Consider the following 16,102-nt stretch of genomic DNA (forward strand, 5'->3'; position numbering starts at 1 on the left):
ATTAGAAAGTTAGTAGTGTTAGAAAGAAATATTACATATAATAAGGGGGATTCAACGAAATTGGGTATGTATATATAAATTAAGCTTGGATTTAAAAAAAAACTTGTGTATTTGTTTTGTTTAATTGAAGTATATTTCGTGGAAATGAATCCATAAGAGTAAGCAAAAAACTTATATAAAATAAATTATGAAGTAAAGATAAAAACAAAACAAAAGCAATAAAATTATTGTTTTCATAAATTAAATTATAAATATAAAATAAAACGAAACATAAGCAAAATAATACTAAAATATGAAAAAAACAAAATATAATATAGGATACTATTTTACGGATGAGGAGATGTAATCATACGGCCTTGTATTTATATATGCAAGACGCGGGCCGAGGGCAATTATAGCTATTTGCCATAATTATTTCCGTAAAATCAATTAAAATTATGTCCAAGGCAAAATATTCGCATCCCCTTTATATTCAAAATACTGAATTTTGAAAACTTGCCTTGATCGTTGCTATGCGAATTTATTGGAATAGTATAGGAAACAAACTGAGATTCTAGTCAACTAAATTAAATTCAAAATTAGTCAGTGAAGATCAAAAATATGATTATATGATTCGGTTTCGACGATGAATTTCCATTACCAAATTCGGCCAATATTAATGAGTACATATATAACCGGAATTAGTGTTATATTTAGCTTCATATTTCCTAATTTGAAATATTCATACGGCAATCATGCATTGTCACGCAAATATTGTGTGGTTGACAATGTCTTTATGATCTTTGAAAATTATATTATGGCAATCAATACCATAATTGCCATATTTCCTGATTTATTGCATTGATAGATGGTTATCAACATTGCCAAAGATCTCGAGTATACATTGAATTATCATTGATTATTTTCATATGTGATATAATATATAGTGTGATATATTCGATACATGAAAATGAGATTCCTTAGTATTTTTATGTAATATAATATATGGTAACCGGTTTTAAAATGATATAAAACACATTAACATAAAATCGAAAAGTAACACAACAAAAGCAACACTCGGTTTTGATATCATCTTCATTAAGATCACATGTAAAGATACATTAAACCGATTTCAAATTATAAATTATAATCTTCATTAAGAAAAATACATTAAACCGATTTCAAGTTATAATCTCATTTGATATAGTGTGATCTCGAGTATACATTTAAACAACATTCGAGTATAGTAGTCATATGTAATATAATATATGTCAACCGGTTTTAAAATGATATAAAACACATTACCAAATAACCGGTTACTTCCTTCGTCTACATTGAGATTGTAAGTTACCAAGATATACTATTAAAACATTATGCTAAGCTATAATTAATAAATAGTGGCAAAGAATGTAATAAATCTAGTAAAGAGAGGATTTTTAATTAGAGAGTATGAGAGTGAATATAGTGTTGCCACATAGGAAATGACATTTTGGTTAATAACACATGAGCATAAGGTTAGTCTTAAAAAATCTTCCTCTTTTAATATAAAAGGGATATTCGTAAAGATCGCATGAGTGTTATACGGAAACAACATTAATGTTTCATTCGAGCTTTTAGTCATATTAATCTTCCCCATATCTCAAATGATTTCCACTAAAAGGATTTTGGTTAAGGGGGTATAGAATTTGAACTTTGGTTTTACCAAAAGAATAAACCGGTTTCATATTACACACTTGTAATCTATGACATGACATTAGATATAATCTTACATGATAATGGGTCAACAGTAATTTTATATTAGTATGTACTCGTAAGAATACAACATATATGATTTCTGCAAACTCTAAGTAAATTTCTAATCCGAGTACAAAGAGATGTATTGTAGTTATGATGAATTTTATATTACACTGTGATATTTTTATGGTTTAGGTATGCTGTATCTGGGTTCTAATTCATAATGCAGCACTTAACAGCAATGAATGATAAAGCGGCAAATAAATGCTAAAAACATATACGACTGGTTAAGGGAAGATTTGATGTTTGGTTAAATAAAACAATTGAATTTAGGAGGGTTGGTTTTAGTATAAGCATTGGTTTAGGCCAGTGGCAATCTTTTGTAAATATTAGGAAAAAATCTTTCCCATATCTCAAATGATTTCCACTAAAAGGATTTTGGTTAAGGGGGTATAGAATTTGAACTTTGGTTTTACCAAGAGAATAAACCGGTTTCATATTACACACTTGTAATCTATGACATGACATTAGATATAATCTTACATGATAAGGGGTCATCAGTTATTTTTATATTAGTATGTACTCGTAAGAATATAACATATATGATTTCTGCAAACTCTAAGTAAATTTCTAATCCGAGTACAAAGAGATGTATTGTAGTTATGATGAATTTTATATTACACTGTGATATTTTTATGGTTTAGGTATGCTGTATCTGGGTTCTAATTCATAATGCAGCAGTTAACAGCAATGAATGATAAAGCTGCAAATAAATGCTAAAAACATATACGACTGGTTAAGGGAAGATTTGATGTTTGGTTAAATAAAACAATTGAATTTAGGAGGGTTGGTTTTAGTGTAAGCATTGGTTTAGGCCAGTGGCAATCTTTTGTAAATATTAGAAAAAAGTCAGGGTTAATTCATTTTTGTACTCCTGTTTTAATAGATTAGATTGAATTTAGGAGGGTTGGTTTTAGTGTAAGCATTGGTTTAGGTCAGTGGCAATTTTTTGTAAATATTAGGAAAAAGTCAGGGTTAATTCATTTGTGTACTCCTGTTTTAATAGATTAGATATGAAATGTAATGATTGTAGTTTCCTTGGATATGTAAAAGGGCTGTTTTAATTTCTCTCTTTTCATGTTTTTCACTGTCTCTATGAATAATCTCAGCAGCTTGTGATCATTACTTATGAAACGAACCACATAGTTTTGCTAAAAGCAATTAACATCTGCACAAATAGCAGACGAACAAAAACATTGTTGTTGAAGGAATAACAACTACACATAGGGATTAATGTCAAACACATCTCAAAATAATATCTAAGTCATAAGTTTACCCACCTAGTACTTTCATTTTATTTTCATGTCTTCGTAAAAAATATCCTTGAAATCATACAAATACAAACAAAAATATACATACGTGATACATGTGTATATCTACGGGTGTAACGACAATTCCCGTCAGGAAAAAGAGAGAGGGGAGAGGTGTTCTTTTTTCTTTTTCAATCTTTTCCTTTTTCATATAAAGTGTACAAAACAATTTGCTATATTATTAAATTGCATATTGCATTGCACATAGATTTGATGTTTGCAAATTTTGGTGTGAATTCTAATTCTGCTTCTATTCTAGTTTGAAATGGTTTTGTAAGCTTTAGAGTTCTGGTTGGTACGTTTAAGAACATTACATTATGATGATTCAGAGAGTAAATTTTCTTGGCAGTGGATAATAGAAAAAATGAAAATAGACTATACAATGTCATACCAGCTTTGTTTCCATTACTTTCTTTTTTTTTTGGATAAATGTGGGCATCCCGAAAATTTTTCAGGCCCAAAAACCAATCCCACGAGATTCATAGAAATCTGGATTTTCTTGTCACTTAAATAAGACGTCTATGGGTGGCCAATGCTACTTAAACCCAAAGTGGAAATTTCAGCCGGAACTCTTTTACCATTAGGCCAAAGCAACTTGATTCTTTGTTTCCATTACTTCTTACACAAAAACTTGTGATTATTAAGAAAAATACATTGGTTTCGAATATTTCCATAAATTATTTTTTAGTTATCTGCATGTTTACCGCCCCCATTCACCATTTTCGTTAAGGTTCACATTATGTGATCCTTGGAAGATTGTTTTTCATAATAAAGAATTTAGACATCCAGTCAATAATTCGTTAGATATCGTGAATATGGAAGAAAAAAAACATAGACATCAAACTGCTTAAAACGAGAGATATGAAAGTCTGTATTTATTATTTGTTGCTTAGTAATAAATACTAGAGTAGGGGGAATTGTCACATTAAATACTGAGTGAGAAGAAAGCAGCATCAAATGCAAATCCAGCTAACTCATTTATGAGATTGGTTGACCCACATTACCAAACAAAAACATATTTTGGCCTATGACATGTTAGATTGGTGTGCCTTATTCATTGGTTCTTTGCAGCTCCCAACTTTAATTCTCATTCTATATTTCATGTGATTGTGGTTTTGAAATTAATAAACAAGCATGAGAACTGAGGAAGCAAAGGATGTATCAAATTGAGTATGAAATTTTAAGCATTCTTGGGTGATATTGTGTAAAAGGTAGCTAACACAAAAAAAAAGAAAAACAAGGGGCATGTGATAGGTAATAAATGGGACAGTGAGAGGGCAAGATCGTCCAAAAAGTAATAAATTTTGAAGAGGTTTTTTGGTGACATGTCCGTATTCACCGGTTGGATCGTGTGCACGTGACGCCTCTTTACATGCTTTCTCATTAATTTCACCATTTTTTTCTTATTTTTATCAGCATTTCTCCATTAAAAAAAATAAAATAAATATCACTGATCGCATTAAGATGGTCAGACCTCTCAGGATCCGGACAGCCCAACACCGCAGGGAACTTCGCATCACGACAAACGCATTCGTCATCTGTTTTTCCCCCCCATGTTGTATTTTGCCCAACGTACATGTAAAAAACATTAAACTTTTTTATTTCGTCGCTTTTGAATTATTAAAATAGATATTTGAACAATACCAAAGAAATATCCACAGAAAAGCCTCGTTCATATTTAAGTTGTTGGGTTTTAGATTACTCATTTCAGGCTATGATATTTGATTAGTTGGGTTTGGGTTGATAGAACGAGGTTTAAGGCGTCATGGGTCCAACAAAAAGCAATATGTAGAGATGCAATAACCCAACATTAACACTTGGAGCTTTGAAACGTTAAACCGGAAGCGGTTTAGTTTTTCCTCTTGTAACTTGCAAGTCATGGAGTAGCGTTCTATTGTAATGTGATGGTCTCAACTCTCAAGCAATCCTAAAGAACTGTTCTCGAGCCCAATCTGATGACTGACATAGTGATTAACTTATAGCTATACGCTTTCAGATGAATGAATATCTTCAATATGGTCGGTTCTTAATAAGTGCTATTTGACCCAATGGATCACTTTTTTTTGGACAACTTTGAAGCTCATTCACAGGAAAAATGCACTAGCGGAATCATCCACTCTCCTTGTATTAGTATAAATTTTCTGATATTTTTCTGCGTCTAGTTTACTCCATTTACATGTTGCCTATCTAACGGAAGAAGAAAACTGTTAAGAAGTTACAAAACCATGCATGCAATGCAATGCCCTTTCAGAGAAGGATGCAAAGTAATGAGATGCAACAAGTTTTGCTCAATCTGTTATTAAATGCAAGGTTTTTCATATCATTAGTTGTAGCTGAGATCTAAGACAAGTATGGTACAATAGCATCTATGGAATCTTATGTACAAAGTGATATACAAGAATCCAAATAAAACATTTCTCGCAGTTTTGTCTTTTATTTTTTTGTCTCTTTAACTACATTCTAAATACTAAACACATGTTCTCTTACCCTTCTCGCTCTTTCCCGAGTTCTTATTCCTAGCCGCCACATGAGCAATCTCAATACCTCCGGTGACTGGAAGAGTCACAGTTCTAACAACTTCCCTGCTTCTTAAAGCCCTTCTCCAGCTAAAACCCGAAGAACTTCTCGAATACCCGTTTCTACAAACCACAACCGCTCCTCTGCTTCCAAACGTAGCGTTCCTCAACGCAGCCGCTGCGAGTTCCTTGTGCCGCCAATCCACGACCAATAAATCGATTCCTTGTATCTCCCTCATCGCGTTTTCGGGTTCTTCGGAGATGATCGTCTCTGGTAAGTTCAAGGGAGATGAAGATAATTCTTGAATGGCTTGGAGGTAAGCCGACTCTGTTCTCGAGTTTTGTACGATGCATATGTGTCTAGCGTTTGCGTGTTGGCTTGCGACGTTTAAGCCGATACTCGAGGCTATTGCGTCTCCGTATGACCATGTTTCCACGATCAGCTTCGCGTTCCAGCCAGCCGCCATCGCAGCTATTAGCTCCGCCGCGTCAGGCGTTTCAAGATTCTCGCACTGATGAGAGAAAAAAAAACAAAACAGACATGAAAAGAGATCGTTACAAGAGTGAATCAAGAACTACTAATCAAGACATGAAAGTGATCGTTACATGTTTTTTCCGATGCGATTCACCGGAAACAAAAAAACTTACCGATTTAACGGTGTCTAAGTAGGCCTTAGATGCAGTCTCGGGAGACCAAACCAACTTCATTTCTTCTTTATCGTCTTCTCTGGACTCTTGGGTTCTCTTCGTGTTGTTTGGGTTTAAGTCTTGCTTTTATAGAACACTTTGACAAACAGAGGAAGTCTCGTTTCGTCTTTTTATTTTAAGAGATATTTTGATATGGGCCATGTATTAAAGTTCTGATTTCCGGTTTAACCCCAATACTTTTGAACTTAATCAACTACATCCAAATTCAACTGTTTTCCTATCCTTGAATTGAAATATATGCAACTATAAATTTCGAAATGAATAGCTAAATGAGATATAGAGCAGACGTGTTATACTTAGACTGGGGTTAAGGGAAAAAATTAGAAATTGTGTAATATGTGGGGGAGATAAATAATTTTTTGAAAGCTGATTGTGTTTTGTTATTTAGAAAGCTTTAGATTTGGATTACAACGAAAATCACACTAATACTATGTTTAGTTCAAAACAATTTATCAACCCTTTTTTGTTAAAGTAACTATGTTTGGACTATTTCATTTGGCTGGTATAATATTCTTCAATACTGACATGCTATTGTAAGATTACATAACTAAAACCAAATCACTCCGGACTAGTTAGTTTAACGAACTTGGCATGTTGTTCCTTTTTGTACATTGACTATGATCTATACGGAAATATGGATTTAGCTAAGTGGTACTCTGTTTCATTCATATAACACCCACGCCATGATAATCAAACCAACCAACATAATATCTACATTTTTTGTATCTTTTCAAATAATACAATATCTAAGTGGTGACACATCACATCACTATATTACACGTCTTGGTTTTTGTTTGGCTGGTGCGAGCATGTTCATCGACTAAAAAACTACTAGAAAAACCTGATAGTTGCTGGAACTATAAATTAAATAAACACTTCCTCAACTCTTAAGACACATGGTGATATCCTGCAATTAATGTGATGTATGATGTTGCATAATACATATTTCGATGTTGCAACGTGTACAACAGTCCTTGTCCATGTTTAGTATGATACATCAAAATAAGTTGTTATCTGAATGATTTAAGTTATTGGCACTTGAATGATCGTTGAAATATTATGAATAATATGCCCTCCTCAGTTAAATATAATAGAAAACAGCTCACTGATCGTTGATAAGAAGTGATGCAAACTTTCTCCATCCAGTGATAATGGAGATTGTCAAGGATAATACCTTTTTAAATTCAAACAAATGATTCACAATTCAAAGAACCCTAAAGAAAGAGATAAAGTAAAGAACTCAAACATGTGAATATAATCCAAGTGGAAGGTGCCTTTTAAATCACATGATGCTATCATATGCTATATACATTGATGTCGACCAATGCATTTAGCCTATTGTCTTTGCGCCCCATAAATTCAACTATGTGGGACAAATCGAAGCTTTTTGTAATTCCTATGTCACTTCGACAATGACTCTATAGGCTATGGTTTAAAGAAATATTAGGTCATGTTTATTCTTTTTTACCCCTCCCCCCCCCCACTTCCTCAAAACTTAGTGGGATTAAGCATTTTCTGTTGTGAATTAAGAAACCTAACAGATGAGACTAAGCTTATATTGCTTATGTGATAGCGAAGAGTCAACGAAGGAGATATATAATTAATTGAGAGTGTTGTGTTTTATTATATATGTTGTATGTATCGAACAAAAGAGAAAGATATAATAAACTTGAATGATTTATTTCTCACTTTCATTTGATCAGAGAACACACATATTTATAGGAGGGGTAAATCGGCAACCATTGCCTTCACCAAGAAGTAAATAATATTTTACTACCAAAAGGATAAACATTATCTTTATATTGGATAATCATTCATTATCTAATACTCATCCTTGATTATCCAATTTGTATAACGTAGTGCCTCGTTAAAAACCTAGTCATGGAAAATTCATTGGGATAAAAACCATGACAATGAAAAAAGAGTACACCGCCGTAATCTCCCTCTAAGAATAGTGGCCCTAGCTTTCTCGTCACAGGTCACGTAAATGCCGCATCCCGATACCATAAACGTATTTTTTAAACGTTGTATTGGGATGAGCCTTTGTGAACAAGTCAGCCGGGATTGTCGCATGACCGTACATACTTGATGTCCACCTTTTTATTTTTCTCGAGCTCCCATATGTACGAGAAAAATCTTGGAGAGATATGCTTTGTTTTGTCGCTTTTGATGTAGCATTCTTTGAGTTGAGCGACACAAGCCGAATTGTCTTCAAATACTTTCGTCGGCTCTTTCTCATTGACTATTCCGCTTGATTCTTGTATGTGGTGACTCATTAACCGAAGCCACACACATTCTCGGCATGCTTTGTGAAGCACAATAGTTTCTGCTTGATTCGAAGATGTCGCAACCAGAGTTTGTTTCTGGGACCGCCAAGAGATCGCGGTTCCACCAATTGTAAAAACATAGCCGGTCTGTGTTCGACTTTATAAATATCATGTATCTGCAAAACCATACCAAACTCGGGGTTTCTAGGATAAATCAATCCTAAATCAATACGTACCTTGGAGAGAACGGATATGTTCTCGACGCCGTTCTAATTTCCATAAATAGGAAATGAGCTATATCTCGCAAAGACATTATTGTCTAAAACTATATTTTATCAAATACAACTTGCAAGACATATAAGCTCACATATGCTTTATTACCATTAGCATCTCCAAAGTACTTATTTATATAATATCTTACCAGGATCTTTTAAACATCTCTTTCAACATCGAGAGATCTATTTATCATTGGAGTACTCAAAAGAGTCGCTTAATTCATACAAAAACGTTTCAATAACCTTTTCGTATGAATTGATTGATGCACAATTATTCTTTCTCGGAGATGCTCTATCTGGAGCCCAAGACAAAACTTTGTCTTTTCGAGCATCATCAACCTCCTTTTGAGTTCCAATTATGTTCAGGTCATCTACATATACAACAATGATCACAAAGCCAGATGACGATTTCTTTATAAAAACGCATGAACATATCGCATTATTCACATATCCTTTACTCAAAAGATATTCACTTAAGCGATTGTACCACATGCGTCTGGATTGCTTTAATCCGTAAAGTGATCGCTGTAACTTGACCGAACAAATCTCCCTGAATTTTTCTTTCAATGCCCCTGGCATTTTCAATCCCTCAGGAAGTTTCATATACATATCATTATCCAACGATCCATATAAATATGCAGTCACAACGACCATGAGATGCATCTCAAGATTTTTAGACGCCGTTAGGCTCATCAAAAATCTAAACGTAACTGCATCCATTACCGGGAAATATGTTTCTCAAAATCAATTCCCGGTCTCTAAGAAAAATCTTGGGCAACTAATCAGGCTTTATATCGTGTTACTTTTCTCACGACTACCCACTTATATCCAACAAGATTTATATTCTCAGGCATTATGACTATAGGTCCAAAGACATTCCTTTTATTTAGGGAGAATAATTCAATTCGAATGGCCTTCTGCCACTCCTCCCAATCATGTCTTTTAACATTTAAAAATGGACCTTGGATCGGGATCATCATTTTCATGATCGATATCTTTGGACACAGAAAATGAGAACATTCCATCAACATCTTTTATCTATTACTTTTCATCAAGGGCGTAGTTGATGTAAATCTCATACTTTTCTTTTCCCTTCTCGTCATCTAGATCATCTTTCTTTGGTTCATCTTGACTCTTTTCATCTATGCCTTCTTTCAGACATTTTTCAGTATCAGGTTTTTCTGGAACCTTTCCACTTATGCCTTATTTCAGACATCTTATAATATCAGGTTCTTCTGGAACCTTACCATTTATGCCTTCTTTCAGACATTTTCAGTACCAGGTTCTCTTTGAACCTTTCCACTTATGTCTTCTTTCAGACATTTTTCAGTATCAGGTTCTTCAGGAACCTTGCAACTTTTCTCAACCAATTTCTTTCGGGGATTTTTATCTCTAGAACCCGCTAGTCTCCCCCTCTTTAACTCAACCCTAGGTTCATTTATTTTGTTACCATCACTTTGTTCTTTAGGAACATCAACTCTTGATGGAACATTTTCAGCGGGTATATCATGTCATATCTGTGAACACATCTGGTAACTGGTTTGCAAATGCACAATTTTCTGAACTTCCAGCTCTCTTTGATCCATAGGGGGATCAAGGTGTAACAACGACTATGTACACCATGTAATCTCTTTAGGAATTTCTCAAATTCCTCCCCCTAACGCTAGAAATCATCCTCATTAAAATGGCAATCAGAAAATCATGCCGTAAACATATCACCAGTTACGTGTTCAAGATACCTTATATACGGCTTGTTCTTACTCTTCCAGAGTTCGATACATTCCCGGGAGCATCTTTAACTCTCAAGGGACTACTAAATATCAAGATGCAACTCAAGTCATTTTTGTCCTGCCAGACATTTCAATATATTGCATCTATTTTATTTTTTCTCCAGTGACCTCGGAACAAGCCATTTTTCATACCTCAAGGTCATCTTTCATTTCATTCTCTGGAGAACTATACCTTGGACTTTTGATCCAAAAATCTCTCGTTTTTCTAATGAGCTTTATATCGAATTGATGGCCAATCAATTCACTCTACCCTCATACATAGAGGTAGATTCATAATCTTTATTTATATAGCGCTTTTTCATTTTATCGTCGACAATCTATTTTCTCTTTGGTTCCATCTTTTTACCCGTACTGATATGGTTAATCGAGATCTCTTTATCATCATCAATGATTTACCCAGGTACCTTACTATTATATTAACCATATCAACGGTCTCATCATGAGATTCATCCTCTATTTATATTTTTCTCCTTTTCGAGGACTCTTTGGAACCAAAATGGTGTATCACGTCTTTAGCGTGCCATAGACTCATATATCGTCCTTTTAGGACACTATTTTCTTATTGGAGCATTTTCAGCTGGAATATGAGATTTCATTATTTCATCAAAATGTCTGACAGACATTTTGTAAATGAATTATCCTACTTTTCATTGTAATCCATTTCACATATCTCATTCCATCAGCTTATCATATGCTACTAGCAAACTTGCGAGCATATTTCTAGTTATCCATATACTTTATCCCTGTGGATTGTATATGTCTTTATTACATGCACAACTGCATGTTTACACCCGATCATGGGGATCATCTTATTTGAATTTACTTTATCAAGTTATTTTTCAAGTGCGAACATAATTTTTCAATGTTCTACTCACTAGGATTCTTTAATTCTCCCCCTCGAGATGATGACACTCCATGTCTAAAATCTCGTACTAAATCTCACTCTAGAACCAATAACATATTCAGTTTTCCCATTTGGGATGAATTATGTTCAAATCCTTTAGAGTGAGATCTTAATTTGGGGTCTGCTTAAAGAAATCACATATAATGAACTTGTTTGATGATTCAACACCCATGATGGTTTCCTTTATTTTCTTGACATGCTATATGTGAGTTTTTCAACATTTCACAATAATGTTGATAACATTATTGGAGATGACTATATATCAGTAAACTTCAGGTTTACCACTCATTTATAATTTTGCCATCTTTTTCTTATGCATGTCTTTTCATCATAAGCTCTTCTAGAGCCAATGATATGTTTATATTACTAGATACTATACTTATTTATTTTGAGAAAATATAGATGTTTGTTACCTTTAACCATGTACGATGACCTAATATATGCCAAGTATGCCTATCTCCATCAGGAATCTCAAAGTTTTCTTCAGAAAAATAATTCTCATATCACATCGATATTTTATTTTTAATTTTCTGGACCAACCAGAAAATCTGAATCATCAAGATGAGTATTGAAGCTATGAAAGATGGTTCGGGCTCATAAGAAACGAAATTTAATATACTTTCTTTCTCTTTTTCTTTTTGATTCTCGATATAGATCGGCTAAATTTTTGGCGTACGACAACTACGTACCCAATTTTCTTTCTGGCCGTATTTATAGCAAACCTTTTCTGTTTGCCTTTTATCACCCGACCACTTTCATTTTTCGTGGAATTTCTAATTATTTCACATGGACGAAATCTTCTTCCTCGTCCTCTTCCACGACCACGATAGCGATTTCAACCGCATCCACATCCTTGTCCTTTTCTAGTAGGACCGATTTGATGGTTTAGTATCATGATTTCATTATTATTTTTTTCAGTTTTCACGGAGGATTTACATCAACTCCGATCTTTTCTTTCAAGGATTTAATTATCAAAGATCTTCTAGATCTTTTCTCATGATACACCTCATCTTATAAACTATTATTAAAGTGTGGTAAAATATCATGGTTTTTCTTTTTCTCATCCGATATCGTTTCAACTTATTGATGATTTCTCAAAGCTCATTTTCTCTCAGGTGCATCTTTGCACTCACTGCCCAAGTCTTATAATTATTTCTCGTAATATTAAGGGCATTTATTTTGAGTTTTTTCAAATTTGACATGATAACCGCATTCATAGAATAATAATATATAAAGACGGAAATTTAAATGCATAAATTAAAAGCATAAAATAAATGCATAAATTAAATTGCAAAAATTTAAAGAGCATAAATAAAATTGGGAGGCTTAGCCTACCACATGATCCGTGGAGTCACAAACTACCATATTGATCATTGTTTTTCAAAGTCCGAGGAGACATGGTCTACCATTTTGCCTTTTACTTTTTTTCAAGGTCCGAGGAGATATAGTCTACCATTTTTGACTTTTTTTTTAATTCACGGAGGCAAAGCCTACCACGTGTTTCTCTGATCGTGAAGGTATAGCCTACCATAACGATCAGTCGGGAAAGGCAATGTCTATCATCCCAAAAAATAGACGGAGAAGGCCTAGCCTCTCACTCCGGAACAAATATAAACTTTAAATAATTTTGAGTATATTGAACAACATATTTAAACATTACCTCGACTGGTTTAAGAACTTTCAGATTGATAAACTTCAGTTGGCCAGAGCTTCGTGCTGATAACGTATTGTGAATTAAGAAACATAAGAGACGAGGCTAAGCTTATATTGCTTATGTGATAGTGAAGAGTCAACGAGACAGATATATAATTAATTGAGAGAGCTGTGTTTTATTATATACTAGTGGTATCCCGGCGCTACGCGCCGGGTTCATATGTTTTATTTTCTAATGAGTTCAAAATTGTTTGTAATCATGGAATCACCGGTATCTCTAGATAAACTTTTACATCGTGTGTGTTTGTTCTTTTAACTGTTTCATGTGATATTGCTGGGAGTTACATTTGATGGATGTTGTTGAGAGATGTTACATCTGATGGTCGATATGGGTTTCTAGTAAACATAGATTATGTTACTGTGTTTTCTAGTTGTGGGTATTCTTTCTTTTCGTTGTTCATTGGCATATATAGTTGTTTCTACTAAATAGTAAATTAGTAATTTGTTTTAGGAGAATTCTCATATGCAATTAATGTACTATATCTTCAGAAGTATTTTTGTTTCTAAATTTCCAACGTTAGTCTTCGTATTGTTTTGTTGCTGATTTTGAATTGTAAATTTACTATAATGGGCTAATTATATGTTTATTTTAGGTCAATAGATGTGTACTTCCATAGTTTTACAGTCACAATGAGTATTTTTATTTTTATATAGTTTATTGAGTATATTGACACGTTATTCGTCATTCTATTATTTTCAATTTTGTATCTCTCAGTTCATTTGTTTTTATATGTTTTTGACATGATTATTTTAGTATCAGTGATAAGTTCACTGTCACATTATATTTATATCTATTTATTTTTGGTTTTCTAGCCATTATATGTTTTTCATTGCTATGTACATTATTCTTCTTTAATATTTTATTTAGTCTAGTTTTTGATGTATATTTATTTGATTAAGTTTGTTATACTCCATGATTGTTTTATTGTTTGGATTAAGCTTTTTCATTGTATATTGAAATGTATATCATCTGGTGTGTCAATTACCACTTGATGAGTCTTTCTTCTCAACCTTTCTGATTTTTTGACATTAAATGTTATGATAATAATTTTCTATATTGTATAATTTAAATTTCAGTTATTTATTCAAAAAAAAAAATCAATGACTGATTTGAAACCCCTAGCTGGAAAGGTTGTTGTTATGAATTCTTAAATTGAGTACTCGATACTCACAACTTGAACTATTGTATATTAACACCTGTGAACCAGATGACGAATTTCTTAAGAATATGTATGACATAAACCTTAATATATGGTTTGAATTAATGTAGATAGGAGTTGTCCGCAAGAAAGTGTGTGAGCCAAAGAATCCACCATAACGTTTTGGACATGGTTGCAAACCATACATAAATGTATGCCTGCATAGCATAAAATGTCATTAAAAATGGTGTAAATATCTTATTTAAGTAACTGGAAACTGGAATTGAATTGGATGTTTTACGTTAGGTGGGTATCTGAGTTTATTATTGCTCTTCCACCACTTTTTCCCATTAAGGGATCGTTGAAGGATTATCATATATATAATTACGTAACCTCTGTTAAACACTCTTACCCATTTCGATGAAGGTTTGATATAGAACGTTAACCTTACTGAAACCAAATGTTGTAAGGAGTTCATTTAACTATTTAAAATGACAATCAAAGATTGCATGTAGAAGAAAAGCGTGTAAACATTTTTAAAAGAATTAACAATCAGGTGATAAAAAAACAATCAAGCGAAGAGAAGGTGCAGTTTCCAAGGTTGTATAAGTAACATATATACATGTACCAAGTATCAACTTACACAAAAGGAAATATAAAATATGATAAAAATCTTTTACAATAAAACTGAAGCCAATGAGGTGGCAGAAGGAGGAGGCGAGGGAGGAGCTAGTGACAGCGAGGTCTCCAAGATGATCCACCATCACCATTGAGATGTTCTCAAAGGTTAACTTGGTGTATGACCACAATCACCATAGGAGTGGTGAAGTAGATAGGCCGCTTGAGTTCTTCTATGAATGATTGTAGCTTTGTGCAGGTCACTTTATCAGATCTGTCTACCGGAAGTAGTAACCTATCCTTGGTACTTCTCTCTGCATCTGCCAGCCTAGGCGGAGAGAGCGAGATAGTGGATAAAGAGCTGTGTTAAAACATTAGATTTGGGTTATTTATGTTGTTTATGTTGTGTAACTTGCCTGCAAGACTGTTAGAGGAGCCGAGTAATAGTGAATATACAAATATTTCATCTTCTGAATCAGATGAAATATAATATAAATTTGAGAACTTCTTACCTGGTCACAGTAATCTGAGAAACCAAAATAGATTGCCTTCAACTGGCAGGTGTCTTCTTTAAAGGTACAAAGAGAATTCTGTTCCAAACCGTTTTAAGTAAACTTCAAAAAGATAGCGATGAAATATCAAATGTATAAGTTGAATTAAAGAGCTTTGTACCACCTCGGGTTTGAGATCTCGGTGTACAACACCTTGGAGATGACAAAATGCAACCACATTCAATATTTGTATCATAACAGTCTTTGCGTCCTCCTTCGTGTACTTCCCACCTCCGCACATAAAACACAACCAAGTCCATTATAAAGTGATCGAAACCAAAAAATAAAAAAACAACAATCATACTACTGAAATTGACAGTCCATCTACCTGAGAGTATTCAATCCAAAATCTTCCCTCCTTCACATAACGTAAAACAACAAACCACTTGTTAAGATTCTCCCAAGCTGTATCTGGAATAATGTCTGAGCTAAAAGAGAGTTTACTCCATCACTGTATAGACATTATCATGATCCCATATGCATCAAGGAAATGAGGAAAGTTGTCATGACCAGAGAAAGATCCCAATATCTTCACTTC

At 33.6% G+C, this 16,102-nt stretch overlaps 1 protein-coding gene across 1 annotated transcript; it reads right to left on the reverse strand.

Annotated features, from left to right (window-relative positions):
* Positions 1 to 5,379: 5,379 nt before the first annotated feature.
* On the reverse strand, positions 5,380 to 6,416 carry BNAC05G09490D. Its single transcript, XM_013891112.3, has 2 exons — positions 6,248 to 6,416; positions 5,380 to 6,111 (listed from the first exon to the last, which is right to left on the reverse strand). Exons 1-2 carry the CDS (start codon positions 6,305 to 6,307, stop codon positions 5,551 to 5,553), a joined length of 621 nt encoding a protein of 206 aa, XP_013746566.2. The 5' UTR covers positions 6,308 to 6,416; the 3' UTR covers positions 5,380 to 5,550.
* Positions 6,417 to 16,102: the final 9,686 nt, after the last annotated feature.

The sequence above is a fragment of the Brassica napus genome, chromosome C5 (genome assembly GCF_020379485.1).
Source record: "Brassica napus cultivar Da-Ae chromosome C5, Da-Ae, whole genome shotgun sequence".
NCBI classification, from domain to species: Eukaryota; Viridiplantae; Streptophyta; class Magnoliopsida; order Brassicales; family Brassicaceae; genus Brassica; species Brassica napus.